Source organism: Leptonotus elevatus, chromosome 2, assembly GCF_054856555.1.
Source record: "Leptonotus elevatus isolate MCC_2025b chromosome 2, RoL_Lele_1.0, whole genome shotgun sequence".
Classification (NCBI taxonomy): domain Eukaryota; kingdom Metazoa; phylum Chordata; class Actinopteri; order Syngnathiformes; family Syngnathidae; genus Leptonotus; species Leptonotus elevatus.
The window spans coordinates 25,113,554-25,141,301 of record NC_141240.1 but is presented as its reverse complement, the minus strand read 5'-3'; the positions used below and the strand labels follow the sequence as shown (position 1 = coordinate 25,141,301).

General features: G+C 40.4%; 2 protein-coding genes across 4 annotated transcripts in view; both read left to right on the top strand.

Annotated features, from left to right (window-relative positions):
• Positions 1–12,139, top strand: part of prex1 (phosphatidylinositol-3,4,5-trisphosphate-dependent Rac exchange factor 1) — a 92,941-nt gene extending 80,802 nt beyond the window's left edge. Inside the window, exons 30-41 of one of the 2 annotated variants that reach the window (XM_086068738.1) lie at positions 127–255; positions 354–395; positions 1,445–1,662; positions 1,957–2,059; positions 4,900–5,043; positions 7,061–7,175; positions 7,550–7,616; positions 7,757–7,801; positions 8,397–8,572; positions 8,690–8,792; positions 10,283–10,350; positions 10,431–12,139. In XM_086068738.1, the coding sequence (XP_085924864.1) occupies positions 127–255; positions 354–395; positions 1,445–1,662; positions 1,957–2,059; positions 4,900–5,043; positions 7,061–7,175; positions 7,550–7,616; positions 7,757–7,801; positions 8,397–8,572; positions 8,690–8,792; positions 10,283–10,350; positions 10,431–10,473 (1,253 nt within the window). In that variant the 3' untranslated portion in view covers positions 10,474–12,139. The remainder of the gene's footprint in view (positions 1–126; positions 256–353; positions 396–1,444; positions 1,663–1,956; positions 2,060–4,899; positions 5,044–7,060; positions 7,176–7,549; positions 7,617–7,756; positions 7,802–8,396; positions 8,573–8,689; positions 8,793–10,282; positions 10,351–10,430) is intronic. The other variant, XM_086068739.1, reaches the window with a different exon arrangement.
• Positions 12,140–12,719: 580 nt separating this feature from the next.
• The window catches only part of kcnq2a (potassium voltage-gated channel, KQT-like subfamily, member 2a), a 32,432-nt gene continuing 17,403 nt past the window's right edge, over positions 12,720–27,748 (top strand). The window contains exons 1-10 of one of the 2 annotated variants that reach the window (XM_086068669.1): positions 12,720–12,845; positions 13,254–13,798; positions 23,049–23,139; positions 23,234–23,360; positions 23,452–23,627; positions 24,174–24,299; positions 24,427–24,537; positions 26,127–26,222; positions 26,318–26,412; positions 27,668–27,727. In XM_086068669.1, coding sequence (XP_085924795.1) covers positions 12,834–12,845; positions 13,254–13,798; positions 23,049–23,139; positions 23,234–23,360; positions 23,452–23,627; positions 24,174–24,299; positions 24,427–24,537; positions 26,127–26,222; positions 26,318–26,412; positions 27,668–27,727 — 1,439 coding nt within the window. In that variant the 5' untranslated portion in view covers positions 12,720–12,833. Of the gene's footprint in view, positions 12,846–13,253; positions 13,799–23,048; positions 23,140–23,233; positions 23,361–23,451; positions 23,628–24,173; positions 24,300–24,426; positions 24,538–26,126; positions 26,223–26,317; positions 26,413–27,667; positions 27,728–27,748 lie in introns of those variants that run through there. The other variant, XM_086068670.1, reaches the window with a different exon arrangement.

The window sequence follows — 27,748 nt, the reverse complement described above, 5'->3', positions numbered from 1 at the left end:
TTAGTTTTTAAAAAATTAGTTTTAGTTATTTCATGAACGTGTAGCATGTCCACGTGTATGTTTGAGAGTGTGTCCTTAATAGTGTCCGCAGTCCCAGATACACACTCACATGTTTTATCTGGACAGAGTTTCGGCAGACGGAAGACTGGACGGTTCGTTGCCGTTACGTCATCCACAAGAACATCCAGGAGGACCCTTGGAACCTTCCCAACTCTATTAAAACTCTGGTGGAGAGTCTGCAGAGATTTGTGGACGGTTTGTTAAATACACACTCATTATATGACAGCATGGCTATTCAGTATGTATTCATATTTACATTATGTATTCATTTATACTGTGCATACTTTTTGCAGATGGAAAGAACCAGCTTCTCCTGGCCCTGCTGAAATGTACAGGTAGTGCAGCACATCATTGTTTTTAAAGTGACTGCCAATAAAACTAAGAACCCAGAACCGCATATTTTGATTATCTCATTAGGAACAGCTCTTATAATAAACATTCAATTAATTCCTCTCTGATGGTGTGAATAAAAAAACAACACTGCATTATTATTGGTAGCCTTTTGAATGCAGCTCTAGTACTGAATCTCAAATCTAGATTGAGCAAATATTGTGGTCAGTGTATGGTTGTAAACGATTCCTTTTTCTCTTTTTTTTCCTTCTTTTTTTCCCTCTTCTTTTCCCTTTTTGTTGTAGACAATTCCATATACTGCACCTGTTGGGTTGATGGGTTTCAGTTTCCTCTATACTTGGTGGATCTGGTGTCATTTTATTGTATTTTTTAACTCATTCACTGCCATTGACGGCTATAGACGGCTATAGACGTCAAAAATTCATTTGAACTATATTAGTTTCACATTTTTTTTCCACTTTTGTTAACAAGAGTATGAAAACCTAGAATTTTTTTATTGTGCATTTATATCAGATGTAAAATTTGTGATTAATCAATTAATTAAAATTTTAATAATGTAATCGTCTGACGCCCCTAATTTTTTGTAATCTTTTCTTCTTTTCTTTTTTTAAATTAGGGGCATTAGGCGATTAGAATATTTAATTATAATTAATCACATTTTATATCTGTTCTAAATGTACAATAAATTTGTTTCTAGGTTTTCATACTTTTGTTAACAAAAGTGGAAAAAAAGAAGTCAAACTAGTAGAATTTTTTTACGTTTATAGCCGTCAATGGCATTGAATGAGTTAATGGTGCTGTGCACAGCAAGCCTTAACAAAAATGGAAAAAAATGTGAAACTAATAGTTCAAATTCATTTTTGACGTCTATAGCCGTCAATGGCAGTGAATGAGTTAAAGTGTTTGTGAGTCTACATTTTAATCATATGAACATTTGTGTGAGTCCTCTCCGTGAGAAGTATCAAGTTTACTTACTTATCTTACCTGCATCATTCGCTCTTTTCAATCAGAATTTCCGCCTTTCTTTCACCAGACACCGCTCTGCAACTTCGGCGCGACGTCATCTTTTGCCAGGCCGCCACGGCCGCCGTGTGCACGCTGGCCGAGCAGCTGCTGGCCGCGTTACGATGTCGCTTCAACAATGCCGGCGAGTACCAGGAGGATAGCAAGGAAACCAGCCGCAAATGGCTGGAGCAAATATCTGCCATTGGCGTGCTGCTGCACTTTCAATCCACGCTAGCGCCGCATGTGGTGAGCACAAGGGTGGGAAATTGTCATACAAATTGGAGGTCAACCAAAATGTTCTTATGTAGCCTGTAGGAGTCAACAAAATATAGAGTGTTTTAGTATGAGTATATAAAGTAAATGTTCTAAATAATTCTGCAAAGCATATACTTGCTTTATAACTGTAATGCAATACAAAGTAATGGGGACACCTAACAGGAATTGATTAGGAGGGATGTTTGAATATTTTTGTGCATACAGTGAATCAAAACTGTCCTGCTGTTGCAATTTCTCAACCTGCCCCTTTCCGTGCCCCTGCAGAAAGAAGAGCGGACCATGCTCGAAGACACCAAGGCGGCTCTGTCAGACTTGGACAAAGTCACAGTGTTCTTCAGGCAACTGGAGGATGAATGTCTAGTTGCAAGTAAGCTACAAAGACGTATTCAGTCAGACCAGACTGCTGGTGATGAGCAGCTGGATGGTTTTACTGAATTGGAATAAAGTTTCTTTATGTGTGCATATGGTCACTTTGACGACTTTGTCCAAATGAGAATGAATACTTAGAATAGCTGTTTGTTCCATTCTGTCGAAAGTGTTAGAATTATGAGCAAAATAACATTTTGCATAAAAATACTCTTAAAACGTGAAATTACAGTTGTGGCCATCAAAAAAAACAACCAAAAAAAACCCCGATATACAGTAATTACCCAAATGGAGCATTTCTAATACTTTTTGTGAGTATATCTTTTTTTTTTTTTTTTTTTTTTTTTTAAACTTGTTGTGTGACATAAACACATTATTTATTTTTAAATTGCAACTTGTAGTGTGCAATCACCACATTCTCTGCCGGAAGCCTCTCAGCCAATTTCACAGGCTTACAGCTTGAAGGCTTTTTAAGGAAACATGCTGACCTGACAGGGAACTCTGTAAATGTCATCATTTCATTTTTCTGAGTGGTGTGTCACAATTGTAAAAACCCCATTACTGCATTCACAGATGCCAAAAGATATGTTGTGCCAGTGTATAGTGTAATAAAATCAGATGATTTGTGGAGAAGGGGCAGACTATATCTGTCTTTTGACATTCCAGTATAACTGTAACATCATTTTGAAGATGTTGTTCTAAGGATTTGCTCTTGATTTTAGTCATAAAAAAAAAGGCATGCAATGTTTCTCTGTCTATAACAGTGCTGACCATTGTTGGTATTTTTTTTTTTTTTAAAGGCAATCCCTATTTTTATTCCATAGATATTCCACTGTTTAATAAGGGAAATTGGGTCCGTTAACCCCATGAGTGAGTTGTGCTGAAATTTTGTGTGTTGGTACATCATAGCATGGGAAGCGAAATTTCAGCCTGATCGGCTCAACGATTTCTGAGATATTTCATTTTGATTCCCCCCGCTTTTTTTTTGTTGTTTTAAAAATGGCTGTGGCCGTGGATTTCAGAAAACCAAGGTATCGCTGGAAAGCGAAAATCATAAAGAATACAAATCTGGCATTTGTTTTTGCAGGAGAGTACGTTCGACATAAATTAACTTTAACTTGACCTTGAAATTCACAATAAGTTACACGCCCAACCTCAACGACACAATATGTAGCTCAAAGTGTCAACATGTAAAGAACATTTGAAAAAACTAGTGGGGTTTTCTTTTTCATATTTGAGGAAATTGGGATATGGGAAAATGGAGCTTCATGAAGCACTTGCGGTATTGTTTTACTCCTAGATGGTGATCTTGGTTTAAAGATAAAGGCTAGTGCAATGGAAATGGAAATGGGGTCCAAAATATATTAAATGCCATATCTATATTGGTTTCCTTATGATTTCCCCTTGTAATAATAATAATAATGGTTTTAATTTATAATGCACTTTACATAAATCAGCATCTCAAAGTGCTACAAAGTAAAAGAAAACAGTCACAACAATATCAAAAAAATAAAACTGCGAAAAGATTAAAAAGATATGGAGTTTGAAAAAGCACAAAGGCGTACAAGTCACTGTAGTTATGGGAAAGCTTGACTGAAAAGATGGGTTTTGAGTGCTCTCTTAAATGATTCACCTGATTGTGGTGATCTTAGGTGGGCTGGGAGAGCATTCCGTAGTTTTGGGGCGACGGAGCAGAAAGCCCGATCTCCCATAGTGCGAAGTTTAGTCTTTGCCGGCTTGAGGAGGCAGGGGTTTGAGGAACGGCGGTTGCGGGATGAACGTTGAAGACTGAGAAGTTCTTTGAGGTAGGAGGGGCCGTTGCCATGGATACATTGGTGGGTGAGCAGGGAGATCTTGTACTCAGTTTGGTATGTGATGGGAAGCCAGTGGAGAGATTTGAGGATGGATGTGATATGTTCACGCTTTCGCACTCTCATCAGGATCCTGGCGGCGCTGTTCTAGATGGGTTGGAGCTTTTTGAGGCTCATGCCGGGGATCCTGATGAGAAGTGCGTTACAATAGTCCAACCGGGAGGAGACGAAAGCATGGATGAGTTTGTCATGAGTCAGCTAGGGTGATATCAGTGATACCTTGGTTTTGAAATTGGACCAGTGGTTGCTGAAAAAGGGCAATTTGAAATTCGCCGACCTTTTTTTGCAAAAAACAAGAAAAAATCCAACTGAAATATCTCAGAAACGTTGGTCCGATCAGGCTGAAATTTTGAACTTTTTCTTTCTTTCCATGCCATTTTCTGGATGATCTGAGGTGTAAAAGACCCAACTTATTCACTGGTTTTGTTGTAGTACACTGGCCTGACTTGTGTGCAGGCAGCATGGGTTCATTCCCCACTGACGGTGTGAATATGAGTGAGTGTGAATGGTTGTTCTTTATATGTGACTAACTGGTTACCACTTGAGGGTGCAATCCACCTTTCGCCTGAAGTCAGCTGGGATAGGCTCCAACATGCCACGATCCTGAACAGGATAAGTGCTGTTGAAAATGGATGGATGAACGTAGTAAACAACAAACTCATTGTAACAACTAGCGTGCTTGGTGGATGAATGTCATTTTGTATCCAAGTTGGCCCAGACAAGGTTGAAGAGCTAAAACAAAACAGTTTTGTTTGATTTTTAACAGGATTGAGATCTCAACATGGTCCAAAAATCTCCTCCTCCAAATTCAACACATGACATATTTTTTGGTAAAATGCTATGCTTGAGTGTGTTTGAATCCACAGTATGTCCAGTTGTGATATTTGCAGTAGACTCAATGTTAGTTTTAATTATTGTGTTTAATTGCATGTCTTAATAATGGCTCTTTGTCTCTTTGCGTTTGTTGCAGACTCACCCGTGTGCTACCAGGTGGAGGGGAGCCGACAGGCTCTGAAAGTGACGCTCTACCTGGATAGCTGGCACTTCAATGAGCTGCCCAGTCGGCTGCAAAATGGAGGCAGCCTCAAACTTCATACCATTCTTTTCACCAGAGGTATGCAGGGGCAAAAATCTGTTATCTCACTCAAATAATGTACGCTATGCATATATTGTATCTCTATGTACAGTAATTTCTGGACTATAAGCCGCTACTTTCTTCACTTCCGTTCGACCCTGCGGCTAATACAAAGGTGCGGCTTATCCATCCGATCACAAGAGGGCGCACTATAAAGGAAGCGCAAGAGCGTCAGGCAGAGCAAAACAAACTAAGTGAGCCAAATACAGTAGGAGAGACAATTTGTGCCCTCATTATGGAAAAGAAAGTAGTGGGAAATGTAAATGTGTAAACAAACTTGAGTATTCTCCAAATTTAGCTATAGTCAGGTGCGCCTTGCTTTATCGTCCAGAAATTACTGTAACCAAGTATGTTAAGTTATCAGCTGCCAAAGTAGTTTATACACAAAAACTCCAACTGAACTTTTAAATTAAACAGCACCTGACCCGACAGACTCGCCCATGAGCATGTGGTTTTGATTGTTTTGTTATTTTTATATTTCACAGTGGTGTTCAGGAAGCATCAATTAAAATCCAAGCTGTAAAATACTCAACTTTGACTTCATACATCACTCTAGCACTCTGCTCTTAATACACATTTAAGTGTTTTTTTTTTTTTTTACATTTGCCTGAAGCCATTTGCTTACCCACCTTCACTTTCCCCCTTCACTTCAAAAGTGCTCTGTACTGCGGCTGTATCAGGCCAGCCCAGTGTGAATACTTCGCCTCATGCATCATTGAGCTAAGTGCCAAAAAGTCATTCATTTGACCAAGACAATTGCTATTTGGAACACTTATCCAACGAAAGAGCTCATATGTTGTTCATATGTTTGATTGTTAAGAGTGCTGCGACTGCTTACACTGCTCAATGCTCAGCTAGGAGAGAATAGAAGAAGTACATCGCCCCCTATTGGAAAGCAGTCTTTGCTGCAGATGAGAAGCACACGTGCATCTTGTCTCCTGATTGATCATTAATGGTGGATATTAGCGTTGTACTCTTAACTTTTTACATAGGTGGTGACATAGACACAAATAAAAATATTAATTTTACCATTTAATATCAAGTAATTAAAGCATATAGATTGAGATGGCTCATTACCAGAATTCACTTTGGCGCAGTTTGCATGTATTGTACATTTTTGTTTGGATCAACAACAACATATACTTTTTTTTAAATGCAAGTTAGTGGATATGGCGAAGGCGAACTTAAGTCCAACATTTTCTTTACACTAATATGTCATGCCCCTGCTAGTCTAAACACAGTATTCTATATTTCATTCGTGTAATATGAATTGCGAAGCAAAATCCACCCATGTTTATCAATCTGTGGGAATGGCCATTTTCCCACTTGCTGTGAACTGAAAATGACATCACAGTTGCTTGAAGACTCCGGTAATGTCCAATCATCATGGCTCACCTGTTTGTGATTATTGGCATGTGACATTTGCAAGTTGAGCCGTGATTGATGATTACCTGAGTCCTGAGCAGCTGTGATGTCATTTTCAGTCGACAGCAAGTGGCCGTGCAAGGTAAAATGGCCGCCCCCCTGAGAAGGATAAAAACAGGTGGGCCAAATCTGCTTCATTCATATTCCACAAATGCAATGTTAATCAGAATACCATGTTTAGACTAGTGCAGGTGCATAGAACATATTGCAAAAATAAATAAATAAAAGAAAGACTTCCACCTTAAGGTAAAGATACAGCGGAATGAGAGGACTTTTTCTGCTCTTTTTAAAATCTAAAGAAGAAGAAAAAGATATAAATAAATAAATGGCACACATAAGAAACTCACAAAGTATTTTGACAAGCATCATAAAAATGTCTTCAGAAAAAAGTGCAAAAACTACAGCGTGATAAAAGTAGAGGCGTAAACATATGAAATGAAATGTGATACGCGTTGGATGTATGCATGAACAAAGGACTTGGTGTTTGATTATGGAAGGGGATCGAGATCCTCTGTCACACCCGACATGCTCTAAAAGATGAATTCGGACACTTCCCTGCTGTGTTTTGCAGCACTGGAGCGCCCGGAGGGAGTGTCTCAGCAGGACTGCATCGCCATGGAGGAGTTCCAGCAGCGCACCAATGCTGTCTCCTTGGAGAAGGCCAAGGCCTACTACCGCAGACTCAGGTACTCGGGATGCTTACGTAACTCAAACAACATTTGCGGTATTGCTCCCAGGCTTCCCCTAAAGTTGTGAAGTGTCTTTTACAGCTAGGTAATGACATTGCATTCAGCAGTGCTGGGAATTCCAAGAGCCAACATCAAAGCATTCCACAACAAAACACATGGCTGACAGAGATGATGAGCTAGAATTTAATTTGCCAGCAGTGTTGGCGAACCTGACGTTTTGTCAGCTGTGATAGGCTACACACAAACAACTCTAATTGAAAATGGATGGATTGATATATGCTTGTTTGTCTTTGTGGAATGACTAAATGTGTATGCTTTAAACTAAAAAAAAAAAACGGAGAAGCTGACAAGAGCATTTGCTGTCACAATAGGGCCTTCTATCTGGAGAAATCAAATCTCCCCACAGACTCCAACACCACAGCAATGAAGATTGATCAGGTAAATATTCACTAATTATCATGATTCTGTATTTTATCGCTTTTGCTTTTTTTTTTTTCAATATGGAGTGTTATGCTATTCCTGCTACCTAAGTTCAGCTGTATGCAATGATGTAACTGAATATATAAATGCAAGCGCAGATACTGGGCCTTGAAGTTAGAGATCTTCGACCGAGCATTGCAAAAGTAAGATGAAGTGGTGTCCTGTTCCTTCACTGGAACCCCATTAGCTTGTCAAGAACCCTCCATTAACTCCAACTAACAACACTTTAGCATCCTCTATCACCTCCATTTACTGTTTACATCAGCATTGATTAGATTTTAGAGCCCCAGACTGACCGTAGTGTATAGCATTGAATTTCCAGGTATTATATTGAGATACTCCAGTACATAGTGCTAGTTTGTAGCATCTTGTTCTAGAGTTGTGGTTGAATTGAATCTAGAGTGTGAACCATCGACTGATTAATTAATCGATTTGGAGGTGTTTATACTTTTGTACGCACACATTGGATTCTCTGGTCAAATGTGTTAATTAACTTTGTTCATTTATTTTTACATATCGCTGGCGTCGGGCCGAACCTCCAATATCACAATTTGCTAGATTTCATATTTATATAGACAAATATTGTGTAGGTGCATTTTTCCTGACCTCTGACAATCTCACTCGAGGTCTTAATACAAATCAGATCAATCAACAACTCCTGACACTATCCCAAATATTATTGGCATGGTTACAGCACTGCCTGCCTGTCAGGAGTTGACCCTCTTTTCCATCTCACAGCTACTACGACCCCTCAACACGTTGGACGACCTTTGTCGATTGATGCAGTCCTACGTCAACGTGCGCCCCGGTGCCCACGGCCACCCTTCAGGTATCAGCGTGCTGTGCGTGTCCTCGGAGCTGTGCAATCGCCTTGGAGCCTGTCACATCACCATGTGCGCCACGGGCATGCAAAGGTAAGGCTTACTAACGCGCGCACCTGTGAAGTCATACTCGCCATGATGCGTGTGAGGGGGGGGGCGCTCCCCTAATTCACAGTGATCCTCACATCTATTTTCCTGTGTTCTTTGCAGAAGTACCCTAAGTGTGACACTGGAACAAGCAATGATCCTTGCGAGGAACCACGGCCTTATGCCGCGATGCATAATGCAGACCATGGACATCATGCGCAAACAGGTAACCCTTGGATTTCATTATCAGAACACTTTTTGAACTCAACAGGCATTTATTGGAGGCAGATTTCACAAATTCTTCGCTCCACAAATTATGATCCCAAACACTTTCGCATTATTTACAACTTATCTTACATTATCCTTAAAATTAATATCTTACAGGTTATTTCATTTATTTTTATGCACCAGTTAGTTTCAGGTTTTTGACAGCCAGTCAGCAGAGCAAAAACATGCATTTCGTTGCTGCTATGTGGAAAAACACTTGTGTCCATTTTGGTCATTTTTTTTGTTTACACTTTTGTTTTTGAGATGTCTGCATTGAGTTTCATCCCCAAAAAAGTGACGATATGCAGGGGAAAGAACAAATAAACAAAAACTCCGTAATGTTTTGTATTAAACCGGGTAGTGTTGTCACGATACCAAAATGTTGACTTTGATACTATACTTGCATAAAATACCTCGATACCGGTACTGAAACGGTACCTCGACAAAAATCTAAAACATCAGCAAAAGCAGCAAAATCAAAACTGACAGAAGAACGTAAAAATGTTTTTTATTAATTCAAAATATTAGGGTGTATACATGTTAAATCATGTAAATACTGTATATATGTATGTCATCCGTTTTAAATCTTGGCAATACAGTGGCACTCCCACGACTCAATATAACGTTGTTTGAGTGTGCGTGCATGTCTCTTCTCCATTACGCTCCCAATTAGTCAAATGCGTCATCAAATACTACAAACTGGGAACAAAATAATTCACACTCGACTTATTTTTTGAAGGGAAGTGTCAAAAAAAGCGTCACAACCTGTCGCTCTATCAGTCATCTGCGCTTTTTCTATGCATACCTGTGATTTCCTACTGTGTGCCTGTTCCTTGAACGCGCCTTGAGTCCACCCACTGCAGGAGTGATTGTTGCTCTTTCTTCTGCTTCTCCGCGAACAAAAACATTTGCTCTTGTTACAAAACGTCATGTCTGTTGGCTTGCCGTGGCTGTCGGCCATGTAAGAAAAAACAAGTTCCAATGACACTTTTGCGCGTCATACTTTTCAACGAGGAATGGACAGCCAGAAGCGCTCCACTTAATTTGCGTGTCAACGAGGAGTGCATGGCCAGTGAGCGCTTCAGTGTTCAGTGCTTGAAGCCATTTTCCTTAATTCCTGAGCCCTCGTGTGACGCACACAAGCTGAAAGAGGCATGCCGCTTACTTAAGGCGTTTTCCGCTTATCGGTAGACAGGCGGCCATGCGTGTATGTGTACCTGCCTTGAAAACAGAGTTGGCGGGCTGTCTCGTATTTTTTTTAAGTACCGGTGCTAAAAATCCTCCCCAACATACAGGACATAAAAGGGCTTTCAACGGTTAAGCTGTATCATGCTATATTGACACTAATTACTCCTTTTCCTGAAAACATGGCATTTTGTTTTAGGGTTGTAAAGACAGTTCCACATTTGTGAGGCACTTAATGCTCATGTTTTCTATTCCTGCCACCAGGGGGCCAGAGTTGAGCTCTCTGCTAAAAACCTTAAGGTGATGGACCAGATGCCGCCGTCAGCACCAAGGTAACGGCATCAACACGTTCCTCAATGTATGGCTGTCGTTTCGGCGGAATTCCCTAATTCTGTTTTTGTCCTTTTAACAGACTCTTCAAGCTATGTTTGCCACCCACAGATGGAGAACTCTAAAAAAAAGAAAAACATGTAACTAAGAACTTGCAAATACGGGCAAGGCGGACATGAATCACTTTTCCGTCAAAAGGACACCGCTCCTGGGCTGTTCCTCTTTTCCCTACAGTGCTTTGTTGCCATGGATTTCAACACCAATCTTAACTTGTCTGATGAGCTCGATAATATCTGGCTTCACCTTTCGACACCAATGCAAGCTGAAGTTCCAAGACTCATGATGGAGAGTTCGGTTAGGAAGCAGCCCCATACAGTATCTGCTTCAGCCGTCTGCACAGATCTCACAATAACTGGCTTAACCAAACTAGATGTAGCTCCCAACCGAAAATCAGAGGTTGTCCATTTTTGCCCCGGACTGCAACTCCAGAGGGCTGTCTGTGGTGTTATTAAGATTGGTGTTCCACAGGGCTCAATATTTGGACCCCGACTGAACAGTATCCATGTATGATTGCTGGCAGTGTAGAAGCAGAGAGTCACGGCAAGGGACGGAAAGTACCAGTGGGGATTTTAGGGGCGGATCAAACCCGGTGTATGTGGTTACTGTGCAATTACTGTAGGCTTAGTGTGAGTACTGTATTGCGGCATATGAAGGATAGTTATTTATTGTGTTTCTTTGAATCCCCCTTCCTTATACCACACCAGGTTTGAAACAAATCTACTAGCATTCCAGCTGGCATATTGAACAGTATTTAAAGGACCAATGACCTGCCCTCACTGCTTGTTTATTGTGATCTATTTATGTGAGCGTTTGACAGGAGGTCTTTTATAATATTCAGGGAGTATAAGGGAGGGCAATTGACCAGAATCAGGACAAACAAAACACAATGACACAACCTTTTGTCCAGTCAATGGATAGCGATATATAATCATTGGTAAATTATTAATATATTCATTAAAGTGTACTACCTGAAGGAATACCTTCTGATATTGATGTTTGTTTTAACATTTTAAATGGTCATAAGACTGTAGGTATTAAAATAAGACTCAATGAGGGCATGTGACAGTGTTAGCAGAAAAAGTACTGTAAAGAGTTGTTAGCTGGCGCTAAACAAAGGGATCATCACCATAACATTTCTTTGTACATATAAGTTGTTACGATGACAAGCGCAAATGTTAGCTTGTGTCTTAAAGCGGACAAATAATTCCATATATTGAATTGGATCATTTTTATGTCTAAAATATAGTATATCTAAGTTCTGCTTTTTTTTTCTCAATGACACTTTGTCTATGACGAGTGTAACCTCACCCATCAGTGTTGTTCTGGTTATGAAACCGGTTTGAAAAGCATTTCAGCAGTCCAGACATGCTGCATTCATTAGACTGAAGGCTTCTTCTATACTGTCTATTTATTCAAGAGAAATGAGGACCCAAACCACATCCAATTCGGTCTCAGTTGAGAAGCAATCAGGTCCTGAATTGCAGCATGAGCTCACCGTTCATGTGCGTTATTGGTTTCAATTTGCTGTTGACTGCAGCATGTTAAATAAACACGCATGTCATTGGCGACACTTTGTATTTACATTATTCTAATGTTTCTTACTGTATATATACGATATTTGCAATTTTATCTTGCTTGAAAATAACTGTACAAAATGATCTTTGTTTCTAAAATTATCACTGTAAATGCGATCTTAACAAGCTAGTAAATAAAAATGTTCCAAGTATGGCAGTTCTTGTGTGTGATATGGATGGTGAAATCTATTCCATGTATGTAGTTGTGCTTTTGCAAAATATTGTAATAATGTACATTGTGCTAAATGTTTTTTTTTTATGGCATCACTCAATGGTCTGCATTGCCTGTAATTAGTTGGCACATTTAAAAAATATATATAATTCTGGAAACATCTTGCTGAGATGGGGAAAAAGTCATATACTGTAAAATTATACTTCAGTTATTTATTTGTATCATTTTACATGTCTAATATTATACATTATAGTACATGGCTGTATTAGTTCATCTTAGCAAGTCTACAGTGTGCTACGCCGAGGCTAGAGGGTGCTATTGCCATGCCAAAAATCAATTAGCCACAGTTAAGCCTCTCAAGTATTTTATTTGATATTCTAAAATGTATTTATAAATTATTTTACGAATGCTACCATTCAAACCAAGGTGCTTGTTTTTCACCCTCATCTTAGATTGTACAAATGATCTATTCAGCAGTGCTATGGATTAGCAATGAATACTTCTAACTCGCAGCTTTGAAGACTGGGATTCGAATTTAGGATCCTGTGTGGAGTTTGGATCTTTTCGCCAAGCGTGTGTGTGTGTTTTTTTTATCCATGTCCTCTGGTTTCGTTGGGAAAACAGGTGGTGAGATGACCATTCACACTTGTGGAGAATTTGGAGCAAGGGTGGGCAAAATATGGCCCTCAGGGTACGTACGGCTGGCTCCCTCCTTTAATCCAGCCCACTGAGTGTTTTACTAACTACACACAACAGTATAAGTCTCTAAAGATTCATTCGTTGCTTTCACTTTGGGGAGGGGGTGGGGGTCATTGGGTGTATGTGATTTTGCATGTCTCACCTGCTACCCATTACTGCTCTATGTTAAGGGTTGCATTCATTTTCTACAACACAATGTCCTCAGGCTCAAGTATTTTTTTTTATTTTGTACTTGAGCTCGGGCTCAGCATTCGCGCATTGTTTGTTGTTACGAATTCGCAATAAACTGGAAGAAGCAAGACACATTCATTCCCCTAAAAGGCAACATTGATCACTTGTGCTGCAGCTAATTGATGAGCTGGCAAACTTCGTGTGCTTTTTCCCGACCGTTGTCTGCCAGGCAGGCGGAAGTGGAAGACGACGAGTAGAGGAGGTGAAAGTCAAACTGCAGATTGGTGAGGAGAATATTCCATTTGGCTCTCCCACACGGACCGCATTGGCCGCAGCACTGAGCGCGCGCGCGCGCGCACGCACACACACTCTCACACACACACACACACACACACCCCTCACTCATCCACGGCGATGCATTCCGACGCCACGGACCACTCCTCGCTTCAGTCGCCCCGGTTTTAGGATGGTGCAGAAATCCCTCAACGGCGGCGTTTACCCAACTCAAGCCGGCGAGAGGAAGCACAAAGTCGGCTTCGTGGGTCTGGAGCCGGGGGGTCCTGAGTCAAGCCGGGACGGGGCGCTGCTCATAGCGGGCGCCGAGAGCAGCACCAAGCGGGGCAGCGGGATCCTGTGCAGACCCAGGGGCAACCTCTCCGCCGGGGCGAGAGCCAGACCCCCCAAGAAGAACGCTAGTTACCGCAAGCTGCAGAATTTCCTGTACATTGCGCTGGAAAGACCGCGGGGATGGGCGTTCATCTACCACGCTTATGTGTGAGTGATGCTTCCTCTTGGCCTTTTACTTTTGGGAGGGGGGCAGACTGCTGTTTTTGGGCCATTTTAAAGGGATTACGGGTTATTATGGGATGCATATTCTGATACTGATGACGATCTTTTTTTTTTTAAGAGTAAAAAGTTAATTTTAGATGTTGATGCTGCGTAGCAGCCAAGTTGGCATTACTTCACATGTATCATCATTTTTTTGTCGTCGTTGTGTTACTCTCTTTCTTGGTTGCGACATTTTTGATGAGTGGCAGCAGGTTTTAAGTTAATTTGAAGGTATTTGTACATCCTTTACTCCACACTCCTTAGTTCTGACATTTGTAATGCAGAATATGGTCATAATTACATCTGTCAACCTGCGCCAATGAATACAGAACGTAAAAAAAGAGGATGCATCGGCGTCGCACATAAATCTGGGCCCCATAATTAGACGGGTGTGGGGGGGAGGGGGGTGGGGTTTGGGGTGCTATATAGTGTATAACACATCTTCGAATAGGCAATTGGTGGTGGTGGTGGTGGTGGTGGGGTTCTGGGGGGGGCCTTAAAAACCCAACCAACCTCCTAAAAAGTTAATTAAGTAATATGTCAGCAATGGGGGTGGGGGGTGGGGGGTGGGGGGTTATTCCGCCCCTAATAAATATGACATATTGAGAGAAGAAATTCCTTATCCATTGCCTTATTTACTTATTTAAGGGAGTTGTCTGATGCTATGTTGTACAAGGATGATTTATGGCAAATGCGTCGTCTCATGCCAGCCTACAAAATACCAGTGTCTGTTTTTTACAAATTCTCCCAGTGAAACACACGCACACGCACACACACACACAGTACAGGTAATTAAAAATTGTTATGCCTCTGGTGTTAGCTAATTTAGCATTTCTCGTTAGTCTGGTCACAGTTTTTAACCTTGCTCTCGCAAGATGTATTCTCGCGGTGTTTGTGAGTTCACAAACTTCCGATAATCCATCTTGTACCGCTCCCATTGATTTCCACCGATACGAACCACTGGTGGTTCGGACCAATCACAGAGCGACATTGTATTTGGAGGCGGGAAATGCAGCTGTGACGAAAACAAGAAGCGCTGAAGCCATGAGAAGAAACAAACCAAACATGACGACACCGGTGGACGAATGCGTGGACTGTGGACAATCTGGCTTTTGCCAGGCTACACAGTTTTAGCAAAGCTATGGAAATATATTTTGATAGCTAAATTATTTGTAATTTTATTATTATTAAGTAACACTGCAGTATCAACTGTTTCTGTGCAAAACCATTATGAAAAGTGATCAAAACCGGTATTCTATGTAATTGACAGTGAAAATACAGATGAATAATAAATAAATAAATACAGTGCACTTTTCACTCTCCTTAGGAGTTGAATCCGAACTCTTTTTTTACACAAGCATTTGAACTTCTACTTAATTGCAGGGTATTTGTATTTGGATCGGTCCATCCAGTCATAGCTTGTCTTCTCACATTTGTTAAAAAAAAAGAAAAAAAAGAAGAGAGATTCTGACTTCAGGTTTCAGCACTGAAGCATGGACAGCAACATCCACATAAAGCAAGAGCCCACTTGAAACTATTGGGGTTGAATCTGGGTCACTCCGTTTATGCATCAATCTTGGTTTCGAACGACCTCCGGTGTGTGTACTTTGGCATTCCATTTGCACCATGAGTTTAAAAAAATATGACCACTGTCCGATGACAACCGTGTGCGTTGTAACAAAATATATTTGTCCATGCTCTCTAATTGTGCTGCGGCACAATATTCACTGATGATAATAATAATAATAATAATAAGAAGAAGAATCATTGATGTATAGTAGCCTACTTTTAAATGTGTGTAGGCAAGCTAAAGAATTAAACCGACAATTTACAATATTTATTTAAATTTACATTTGTTCAACAAGAGCATGTTTGATAACAAAGACAAAGCAATCTTTTACACTTTAAGGAAATGTCTCATAATGTTTGTATCTTTTCTTTGCAAAGTTAAAGCGACTCTGTTTGGAAAACCGTAACATGCAAACTTGAATGTTTGCCATTGAAATGAATGAGAATGCAATATAATCATTCTAGGTTATATAGTTAACAAAAACAAATATAATGACATTAAAATTGAAAAAAATATATTTTTCATTAACAAAAAATAATAAAAAATGCTGTCAAAAAACTTACTGAAACTTCGCCTTACGCTAATGAAACGAAAACGAATGTGAAATTGTCATTCGTTCTTGTCTTTGTTAGTCAATATCATACAAAGCCTCACTAATAACTATCACGAGCGTCCTGTGGCTGACGGTGGAGCCCGTCAGTGTTTGATCACTCTGGTGCCTCCTTCGTGAGCTCGTTAGCTTGTCCGTTGGTACTAGCTAGCATCTTCTTCTTCTACATAAGGAAGATTTCTTCACTGGCCTTATTGTTAAGGGCGGTGAGAAAAGTGTTAATTTTTTTTTTTTTAAGTATACCTTTTCTTTGTATTCTAGTAGGCCTACAGTAGATTTTGGCTAACCAAACTGCTGAGAGATCACAAACACGAACACCAAATGCTGGTGTACTTTGTAGAGTTGACATTCTGGCCCGTGATTAAGTTACTGTAGGCCTATAGTGAAAATGCACGCTTGGGTAGTTGACAGACAAATTGGCCCAAGTACTGAAATATTAACGGTGCATGGCAAATTGACTGCCTTGGAAGGAGTAGTAAGATTGTGCTTTCATGGGAAAACACAGACAGACACACACGCACACACAAACTGTCTGGGTTGTTGAAATATTGTCATAGTACCGTAACAGTCCACATCTTTACCAGTTTTGAAAAGCACAGCCCTCAGCTGCCCTCGCTTGTGTGAGTCGAGTGCAGGGAGGAATACATTTGGATGCAATCTGCAGCAGAACTCCAACGTTATTTTCAGTGGAACCCTTAAAACCACCCTCGTCACATCTGAAAATGAAAGAGTGAGTTTGCAGTTTTCGCACTGTAGCCTCACTTCAGCCCCAAGTCTCTGAGTAAAGTCAACCCCCTCACTAACGTGCACGAGACATGCACTGTAAGAACGCAAACAGTAAGCAAGCTGCCCTTAGCCACGGCTGCTCCGTTGCTAGCATGACTTATTCATGATGGAGTGTTGTGATGTTACCTTTGTTTCGTCTCGAGAGCTGTCCACTTCCTTCTTGTTCACTTTTGTTGCTAATCGTAGGTAAATAATCCGGACTACACTTAATGTTTGGCTATTCTTGTTAAATTTAGCTTGCACATTGTTAGCATGAGACTGTGACTGTGGCGTGTGTGAAACATTAAAATCTCTGTTACTTCTCTTGATCCTAAGATAAAGTGCTCAGTCATGATCTAGTTCTACATCCGTACATGTGATTGTGCACATCTTGGCACATTCGCGGTCGACCTTTTGCCGTACTGCCCCATTGGACCCTTAAAGCTACAAAGGTTGTACTTCTTTTTTTTCTGACAGTGTATGCCGTAAGCGTCGATGCCAACAGAGAATCTAACCCGGTGCTTTATGGACCGCTTTCTCAACCCTTCTTTAACAGGAGTTCCAATTCTGGAATGATCCAGCACCAAAAGACCCCATTAAGCACTGTCAAGGTCATTCTTGTGGATTGTAAATCTAAGACATGCCGATCAATAACTGAGGTTCAACTATTTGAACTCTCAATAGCAAAGAAGCTGGTTGTCAATAAGAGTGTTAAATCCAACATCATATACCAGCTTGTCCTCCTTTTTCTTTTTTTGTCCTCCTAAACGCATCGGTTTGAGCGACTGCGGCTCAGACTGTGAGACCAGATCACGTCGAAGCCTCATTGTGTTCTTATTACAAAGCAGAGGAGGCCTGTTCAACAGTGAGGATGAAACAAAACGGTCACCGGTGCCCTCGAGGAAAGACAGGAGGCCCAAAGACAAGAGCACCGAGGACATAGTTGGTTTGAACTTTTTTTGCTGAGCTAGTCAGCTGAAAGCTAATGTGGAGGACGGTGGCAAACAGATGCTACCTGCAAAGACGGGCCTGATGCAGAGCAGACCTGTTCTGCACAAACACCTTCATTAACCTCTGTCATTATAACACAAAAAGGATGCATCTATTTAATTCAACTGCAGATTGTGCGGGGCTGTAATGGCCTTCATTTATGCAACAACAATATTGGGATAATATTAAACAGTATTACCAGCATTATGAAATTTGTGTTAAGTGAAATTGGACTTTAAAACAAAGTAAAAATGGTTACTCTGGATCAGAGGAACAGCAAGGAGCAAGACAGCCTGAGAGTAACTAACAAGTCCTGTTTTTTCCCACAACACTAACATGGATGGACATTGCGGACATTGTGATCAAGCCAGAATTTCCTGCAACACTGATTGCTGTTACAGATGCTGTCACCAAGTAATGTAAGATTGTTTTTAAAACTGTGATGGGAATAAGAGAATACTTGAATTTATGTGAAACAATTGTTTTTGGTGCTGCTGTTTTGGTTAGCAACTCGGTTCAAGTGGTCAACAGTAAACTGTTTAATGTTTGCGTGTGGACTACAAGGTTATTATTGTTTTGGAATTTTTCATTTTAGTTGGTTTTTATTTCGTTTTGTTTCTTAAATTTAGTTAGTTTTAATTAGTTTTCAGGGTGGTTCTGTTAGTTTTTATTAGTTTTATTTTATTTCATAAATGCTTAGTTTTAGTTAGTTTCAGTATTAGTTTTAGTTTTTAAAAAAAGTGTGTATTACTTGTGCGCAATATTTAAAAAACACCACGGGAGCAACGTCATCTGAAGGTGCTTTTCTATTGGCTGCTGCTAGATGATGTCACTTTTGTGTGACACACTTTCAAATGTCCTTATTCTGGTTAATATCAAAATAAATCATCCCCAAAGGCTCAGGCATTAAATTGATTGCCAAAGACTAAAACGAAGGACATTTTTGCTATAATTATAGTTAGTTTTGTAAACATAAAATGTAGTTTCAGTTGGTTTTAATTTTTCAAAAAGCATTTTCAATTTTATTTGATTTCCGTTAACGAATTTTTGTTTTGTCGTTAGTTTTAGTTAACTAAAAAAAACCTTTGTGGACAATTTCACATATAAACAGAGGTAAATTGGTAATTATAGTCACCTTGTGACTAATGTGGGCACAGTGTCCACTGTCCAGTCCACCGTGTTTGAGTCATGGACCCTATTAGGGCGCGTTCGGAAATACGCTCCAAGCGTGCGTGCGTATGTGGCTTAGCAGTGATTAGCAGAAGTTTGAGGTGAAACTGAAAATGAACTGTTGCTTACATATAGGAGTGGTTTGGTATCATGTTGTAAAGCATATTAACATTTGACCTCTCCCTCAGTGTTGGTCTTCTTGTCTGGCATATAATTTTTATTTTTTTTTCCTTAGTGACGCATGGTCCAGTCGTGCACGACAAACCCGCCAACTAACCTCACTTTACCGATTTCCTCAGCTCGAGTTTGTCGCAGTCTATATTTAGCTTCGACGAGCATGTCCAGGGAGGCAATGTAACGCTGAGTGCTTGATCTGCAGCTCAGCAAGAAATGCACACTTTTCTGCTTCCATCAACAGACACTCGGCTTGATTGATCAATAGTAACAATTCTACTTTCTATATTAGCCTGTATCATTGCATTCCAAAAAAGTGGATCATTGGAAATGACCGACCTTCAATGATGAAAAGTGCAATGGAATGGCATGATGAAGTCAAAATTTCGACTTGTAAAGTCAGAAATGACTGTTTAAAGCAGACCGAAACAAAGTACGGCCTGAGGGCCACTTCTGGTCGAACCACAGTCTCTGACCGGCCCTCACAGTGACCATCAAGTCAAACTATAATGTAAAAAATGAGGTTCTTTCTTAAACTTGTACTGTACTTTTATTTTATGCGAACACGTGTGGACGCTAGTACAAGCAATGAAGCAAGCAAGAGCTGTGACTCGTGTCTGCAGATTTGCAAATGTATTGTTTTTGCTACATTTAGCAACTTTCCCAACGCCTCCAGCCAAAAGAAACCACAGTGGTCCGAATGTCAGCAACATTCTTAGTTCCTGCACAGTGGACAGAAGAGGGACAAGGAAATTTGGCCTTATAATACCGTATGTAAAGCTCAGGTTGGTTTCATATACTGTATTGTTCTCATGTGGCCCCATAATGCTAAGTTTGCCTCAGGAACTGAAGCAGGCGAATTATATTTCCATTATTTCTTATGGGAAAGCAGTTTAAAAATCCAAACAAATCGGAAGACAACTAGTATCTTGACTTCAGCCTTAAATCTTTCATTCTACTGGATCAATGGTTCCCAAATGATAGCTTGTGAGCTATTTGCGACCAGCCTTCAATTATCATCGGCTCACAGCATATGCTCAAAGTATTTGACACAATTCGCAATGCTGTTAGAAAAATGGCGGCATGACAATACTACTAATAATTATGAATTGGTTTTGTATAGAGCTTTTCTATATATGCAAAGACACAAAGAAACTATTTACCACTACAATAGTAGCAACGTTTCTCTTCATAACGCCCCAGTGAATAAAGCTAGTTGAATTTCAGAAGCAAAAAGGACTTCCTCCACTTTCTGCTGTCTGAAGGTCTGATTTGTGAATATACCACGTTAAAGATCTTCAAGTAACTGATTCATAAAATGGCACTTACTAAAGATGGCTCTTATTTTGTTTCTAAATGTGGAGCGATGCTGTTGCTTAGTGCAATGGACGGATCTATTGCAGTGATATACAACTTTTTATCACCTTTAACAGAAAGCTGTGACGTACGATTTTTTTCAAAACAACTGTGTGAAAAAAAGGATTTCATTTGTTAAATATTTAGTGACCATTGCATGCTTTGATTTTTCTTAATACGGCCCTAGGAGGAAAAAGTGTGGGCACTAGATTCAGTATTATCAATGATCAAAACCTGGAAATCTGCCTTAAGTTCTCCTGTAAAATGTACATAAAGTAAAAAGGATGTTAAAAAAAAAAGACAAAAAAAAAGAATGGGAATTCTGTCAGCATTACCATTAGTTTTTAGCCGACCGTGTAACTCTAATGCTACACACTACACTTATTGAGGTGACGTCAGGTCATCATCCGTGTTTTCTTCCGTTCTTCTTTTTTTTTTAAACTGAAGCAATTTGTGGTGGGACCTCACAAGCTCCAAGTGGGTTTAATTAATTTTTCCCATTGTTGATGAATTCAGACTACTGCTGTCATCTGGACCAACGTGGTATCAAGCCAACGTCTGTTGCTATTAATCAATCATTATTATTACCAGAAAACTACCTAAACCAACCACTGGGTCATTGACATATTTGTCATATTACTTTAATGACACATAAAAAAGTTGATTTGGAGGCTTTTTATGAGGATGGATGAAGAGGAAGTAAAAGCTAATTGTTTGAATGCTTCAGGAAGCAAGAATCCTCACCGATACTTGCTGATGATGAAGTTTAGCAAAACGTTGCTGTATATGTTTCCTGTTTATTGACATTCCCACAGATGGAAATCTCGGTAGTAGGTGGCCTGATGGATAACAAAATTAACTTAATGGTCATAATGCAGTGAAGCTTTTAAGCCTACAGCGAGAGGTGTTCATCTGTGTCAATTGTGCAAATGCTGCCAGAACAAATACCGTACACATATCTGTCACACGTGATGAGTTATGGAGAATGTGAAGACATTTTTACACTCATTCCAACAAATTCCAGTACAAGAAACATAATTTTAAAAAAAGAGACCAAAAAATAAAAAAACCTCATAAGAAAAGCATCTTTCCCACAATGTACGAGCTGTCTTTGAGCCGGCAAGCTTTGACGACAGCGGCCATCAATGATGTATGAGATGCTGAAAACACACATGCTCATTACGGAGGATGACCTCACTGTAACCTGACTAAAGAGTGTGGCTCAAATGTACTTTGCCGTGCACGCAGAAATGTGCTGCACAATGAAGTAAATTTGACTGTTTTTTCTCATTCACTCAGCTTTTGAATACCACCGTAAGAAAAGACCTCAGTCCATGTTCAAAAGCAAACTTCAATGAATAAGCTTTGTCCTTCATATGGTTGACCTAGTTTAAATTTCCACCAATCTGTACTACTCACTTGGTACTACTGGTTGGGAATTCTGATCTCTGTTGTTTCCGATTGGGGTGAGTCTCTGCGTTAGCTACCTGACGCTGTGATGTCAAACCAGTTACACATTTTCTCCTCGTCCTGTAGTACGGAGGTGATGATTCACCAACGGCCAATCAATAGAGAGTAGTGGGCCGACATCTGCTATTTCACTACGGTGCCATTGTGGTCTGGTGACAAATAGTGGTATGGTACAAGTTTTGTATAGCATCTGATACAGACTTCGAGATGGAATTCATATGACATTCACAAATTCAAACAAACAAACAAAAACAAATGTGTTGGTGAATGAGGTTATTTGCTTTAAGATCGGACAATTACTTCCCACAGTGTACTGGTGACACGTAATCCAGTTGTTGTGGTGTCATCTTTCTTAACTAATTAATGCGGGTTGTGCCAGATTGTGTTTCATCTGCTGCATTGGTCCCAGTTTCGATTTGGGTCCGAGCCTTCTCCATTAGCTAAGCATTGGATTCTTTCCAGGAGATCTTTTCTATAGGAGGTCCCTAAGGATGTGTCCTGCCGATTCTCGTGCTCTTATAATCCAGTTATCTCGCAGCCAATGAAATGGCAGCTGCAAGTCATTTTGGGGCGGTTGCGGAAAGGATTCTTCAATTACTTTAGTGGCTCAAAGTCCATAATGTACCTTTCTGACATTCATTCCATTGATAAGATTTTATGGATAACTTTAACCATTTTCTAATAGGGATGGCTGAAACCAAAATAGTTTGTATCTTTTCTTCAACCAAACTTTTTTTCATCCAAAATCTTCCTTCCTTTCATTTTAATTCCCTTCTGCTATCATTTGTGTCTGTAAACGGGAGCACCACGCAGACATGGCTGATTAATTTTCCAGTTGGGTTCATTGAAATTCGAGGAACCAGTCTTGGCTTAGAATGACCTACGGAACCAAACCCAAGTGTTGGATCGGAAGTGAACTAATAATTCATCATCTCGGGTGGCCAAGCAGTCCATTTTCACTTGTCATTTTTTTCTTTGATGTTACGTCAACAGTTTCATGCCTTTGTAAACAAAGAGTATTTCTTCACTCCGGGGTAACGATCACATGCTCATGATCTTCTCTTCTTGTGCTCTTTCCTGTCTTTTCCTAGCTTCCTCCTGGTCTTTTCCTGTCTCATTCTCTCAGTTTTTGCCACCATTAGAGAGTTCAAAAATAGTTCAGAGAGTGCCTTGTACATCCTGGTGGGTATTCATTCCAGCAGTTAACGCACAACTTGATTGCGTCCGCCTTCAATCCAAAGCGCTAACGCCGCCCGTTTTGTTTCTTCTCCAACAGGAAATCGTGACCATCGTGGTGTTCGGTGTGGAGTACATTATTAGGATATGGGCGGCGGGCTGCTGCTGTCGATACAGAGGATGGAGAGGGAGGCTCAAATTTGCCAGGAAGCCTTTCTGTGTTATAGGTGAGAACATTTCCCATCAAATGTTCACACAGAATCTCAGTCGGAATGTTCTCGAACAAGATTGTTCAATGTGGCACGCCGCTCTCGTCAGACATGATGGTGCTGGTCGCCTCGGTGTCTGTGCTGGCGGCTGGATCTCAAGGCAACGTTTTCGCCACGTCGGCCATCAGGAGTCTGAGGTTCTTACAGATCCTTCGCATGCTGCGTATGGACCGCCGTGGCGGCACTTGGAAGCTGCTTGGATCAGTCGTGTATGCCCACAGCAAGGTGGGCAGACGTGCGGGATGCATTGTACAATTTCAAAATGGAATCATTTGCCTGACTTGGGTGCTGGCAATTCAGCGATGTATCAATGTGAGTGTGAACGGTTGTTTGTCTCTACATGTGACTAACTGGTGACCAGTCCAGGGTGTAGTCTGCCATTTTCCCAGAGTCATCTGAGATTGGCTCCGGCTCCCCGTGAGCCTGAACAGGATAAGCATTATAGAAAATGGATGGATTGTTATCATTATTGCACCAAATGATACCGTAGGTATCCTTCAATCAGCACGGACACGCTTAACTTGCAGTCACGTGGCCTTTCCTGGTTAATGCGTTTTAAAAATGAACTATTAGCGGGCACTAAAAGGCAGCAGCAACCCACAGAAGACAGTTTGTAATAATGTGAGGTGGTGAGAAGGAGCGAGTTCTGATGGGTAAACAGTCAAAGACATTGAGGAAGTACTTGCCTAAGATGAACACTATCATGTCCAGTGTTCCTACCCAATTGATCTCTATTATTGTTGATTAGTGCCTCTTGCATTGGTTGCGTAGGAGCTCATCACAGCGTGGTACATCGGATTCTTGTGTCTCATCTTGGCTTCGTTCCTGGTCTATTCGGTGGAGAAGGAGTCCAACAAAGAGTTTGAGACCTATGCTGATGCCCTTTGGTGGGGACTGGTAGGAGTTATCCTTACTTTTTAGTCATAGTGATGATCACATCAAACTTATTTGTTCATTCACTTTATTTAGCATCTTACACCACATTTCATTGAAGCGTTGCATTATTTTTTTAATCTTCCCCCAGATTACTCTTACCACCATTGGCTATGGAGATAAGGTTCCCAAGACTTGGAATGGCCGCTTGCTGGCAGCCACCTTCAGTATGATCGGTGTGGCCTTCTTTGCACTTCCTGCGGTAAGAAGCGTAATGTATGTGCTTTGTCAAGTCATTTGTTATATAATAGAAACGGAGCTGTTATGGTGATGCTTCACGGGGTAATATTTGGTTTGCTCACTCTCCAAGAATGTACAATTTGTATCCATTCAGCAACTGAGTGTTTGGCGGAAGCGTTGCCCATCAGAAACATTGCGTTTTTGAATGTATAAATGATCGCGACTGAAAATGAGCACCGTGAACCACGTTTCCTATCAGTGGACTTGGGACTCTTTTAATTTTTGACAATCGTACAAGGCTATGAGCCTCAACTGATGTCATTTTGTCTGCCATATGTTCTCAGGATAATTTCAAAGGCACCATATCACGATAGGCTTTACATTTCTGTGGCTCTGAGGATTTTGCTGAATGCAGAGTTTGGGGCTTTAGGGTTAGTGCAAAGTAAAAAAGAAATCCAGCTTCTAATATTGCACACTGCCCATTATTATTATTATTATTATTATTATTATTATTATTATTATTATTATTATTATTATTATTATTATTATTATTATTATTATTATTATTAGTTTAATCAAAGAATTCTACTGATGTAGAACCAACTTTTCTGTCTCATATTTAGCTGTATGTTGGCTTTATTTTGCTCTGACATTGAATTAAATTGTACTCATTAAGAGCATACAATTAAGGCTACAAGGCAATCTGGCAGTCTCCAGGCAATGGGGTATAAGCCATGGAGGAGGCGGGACTTCCGACTTCCAGGTTTCACACATCAGCGCTGTTTCCGGTTGCTGTTTGCGACGTGTGGGCGACGTGTTCATGTTTTTCGCAGCGTTTTTGACTTATGTTGATGTTATGAATGGGTTTTATTTCAAGTTCAACATACTGCAAAACCTCTTAAATCAAAGCTGAAATAAGTCATACCATTTCATTTCAAATCTATTTTGTTGGCATTTCAAATGCAAGCTCTCATGAACCCACAAAAGAACCCCTTCACATTCACAAACCTCCCCTGTGGTGTTATAATGCCGACTGCAGATGTATTTGTTACTCGTTATTACACGCTCAGCTTTTTACCTCCGATTCCAAGATGTCAGAGTCAGCAGTTATACGGGTTCAATGTACCCTTTGTGGGGAGAAAAAACACACACTGTAATGCAATGTCAGCACTCAGTTGACAGGAAGTTGTGCCCACGAAACAAAATCTACACTTTCACTAGTTTTGCTGGTTTAGGGATTTCATCAGCGTTAAGGGTACGTTCAAAAAGTACCGTAAACAACCCATTCGTTTTCTATTCCGCTTATCCTCAGCACGGGTGAACTCGAACCGATACCAGCTGCCCTTGGGCAAGCGGTCGCCTCACCAGCCATCACAGGGCACATATAGACAAACAACAATTCATTCTCGCATCCACATCCATGTTGGACTAATTGCGGCAACTTACTTCCGGTGTACAATTAAGTCTTCTTTTTTTCATGCTATTCTTCTCCAAAACTCCATCAAATACTTGTGTTCTTTAAAACACAGCAATAGTAAAACGTTTTGTCAATTATTACTGCTTGCGTTTGGAAAATAAAATAATAAAAAAATCCACTGTGATCCCGTGCAGGGCATCCTGGGTTCTGGTTTTGCCCTCAAAGTCCAAGAGCAGCACAGGCAGAAACATTTTGAAAAGAGACGCAATCCCGCAGCAAGCCTCATCCAGGTATTCGTTTGAACGTAGCAATCTTGAACTTGGCTCGTTTGTCATTGTCAGACACCATCACCACTATCATTTTGTGCCACATCTTCCTCTTGCAGGCTGCGTGGAGGTTTTATGCTACCAACCTTTCGCGCACGGATCTGATATCAACTTGGGATTTTTATGAGCAGACTGTTGCCACCCCAATGTACAGGTAGGCTACCATTCATTCAAATGTTCTCTCGCAAAGTATGGACTTAACTGTGCGTTGTAATTTTGATATTGAATGTAAAAACAAAGGTTGACATCACTGCAGACTTTATTCTTTACAGTTGTTGTGTTGGAAGCAAATAGGAATCCGTTTTTTGATTATGATCTCATCAACCCACGTTCAATAGCACTTATCACATCGAATATAAAAATAGCAAAGAGGTGAGTAACAGAGGACAGATTAAAAAAAAAAGCACACTTTAGAGCGACCCGTTGTTTCACAAGTCAGGCGGATGGATTACTGTTACGTTTGTGCATACTAACATGTTTTGACACATTTGCGAACTATGAGAAAAGGTTCAGGTCTGATGTCGTAAACTACAAACCATGAGTTTTCCCCTTCACCGTGTGCCAAATGGCCGATCAGCATGTCTCTAAAGAGATTCTGAAACATTTTCTGTGTTCCGTGTGTGAGAAGAGGCGAGAGTTGTACCTTGACAACTTATGGCTGCTGCACTAATATGTGTCTGCTCAAAATACTTTGAGCATCTGGCAGTGAGAAAAATATCGCCGCGCTGGTGCGAACTTTCTATTTTGTTAATCTGCCGCCATGTTATCCCCCCCACCCACCTCTTTTTCAAGCTCAAGCGAATGATCAAGTGGAATCGTTTTGGAAACTTGGGCTGCTTTGAGATGCCGGATAGAGCTTTGAAAGGAAAACTTTGTTTGTGGTTTGGATTTAAAATATATACGTGTAAAAATAAGTAATTTAATAAGTAATTTGCTTTCCCTTCAATTCATTAAAGGAAAAATAAAACATTTAATATAATTTTAGAGTATATTTAATTTATTTTCATGAATATACTCATATCCAAACTTTGCTGTTAATAATACCATGACAGTCATTAATGATTTACTATTTAAATATGACCTCACCTATTTAGCGCAAACATGAAAACTGTAGATACTTTACGACTGATTTCTCCTGTGAAACGTTGCACTCACTGTCAGCGCAGAAGCTGCTTTAGTGACTGTTTTAATTCAGGAGCACGGCATTGCAGCTTGTCTGTTCTGCTTAGAACTCCTCTATTTCACCCAAATTGTAAACGAAGGTGAAAAGGTGATGAGCAGCGTTAAAGTCAGCTGCCAGACTGAATGAAATTAGCACCCGCAGGCAAAGAATCAACCTTTGGTCAGCAAGGAAGTGAACATGTTTTTACAGAATAGCTGAATGTTAAAAGTGTCTTTCCCCCTCTCAGATTAATTCCACCTCTGAATCAGTTGGACCTGCTGAGAAATCTAAAAGGAAGGTCTTTCAGGTACGTTCGCCACACTCCTCA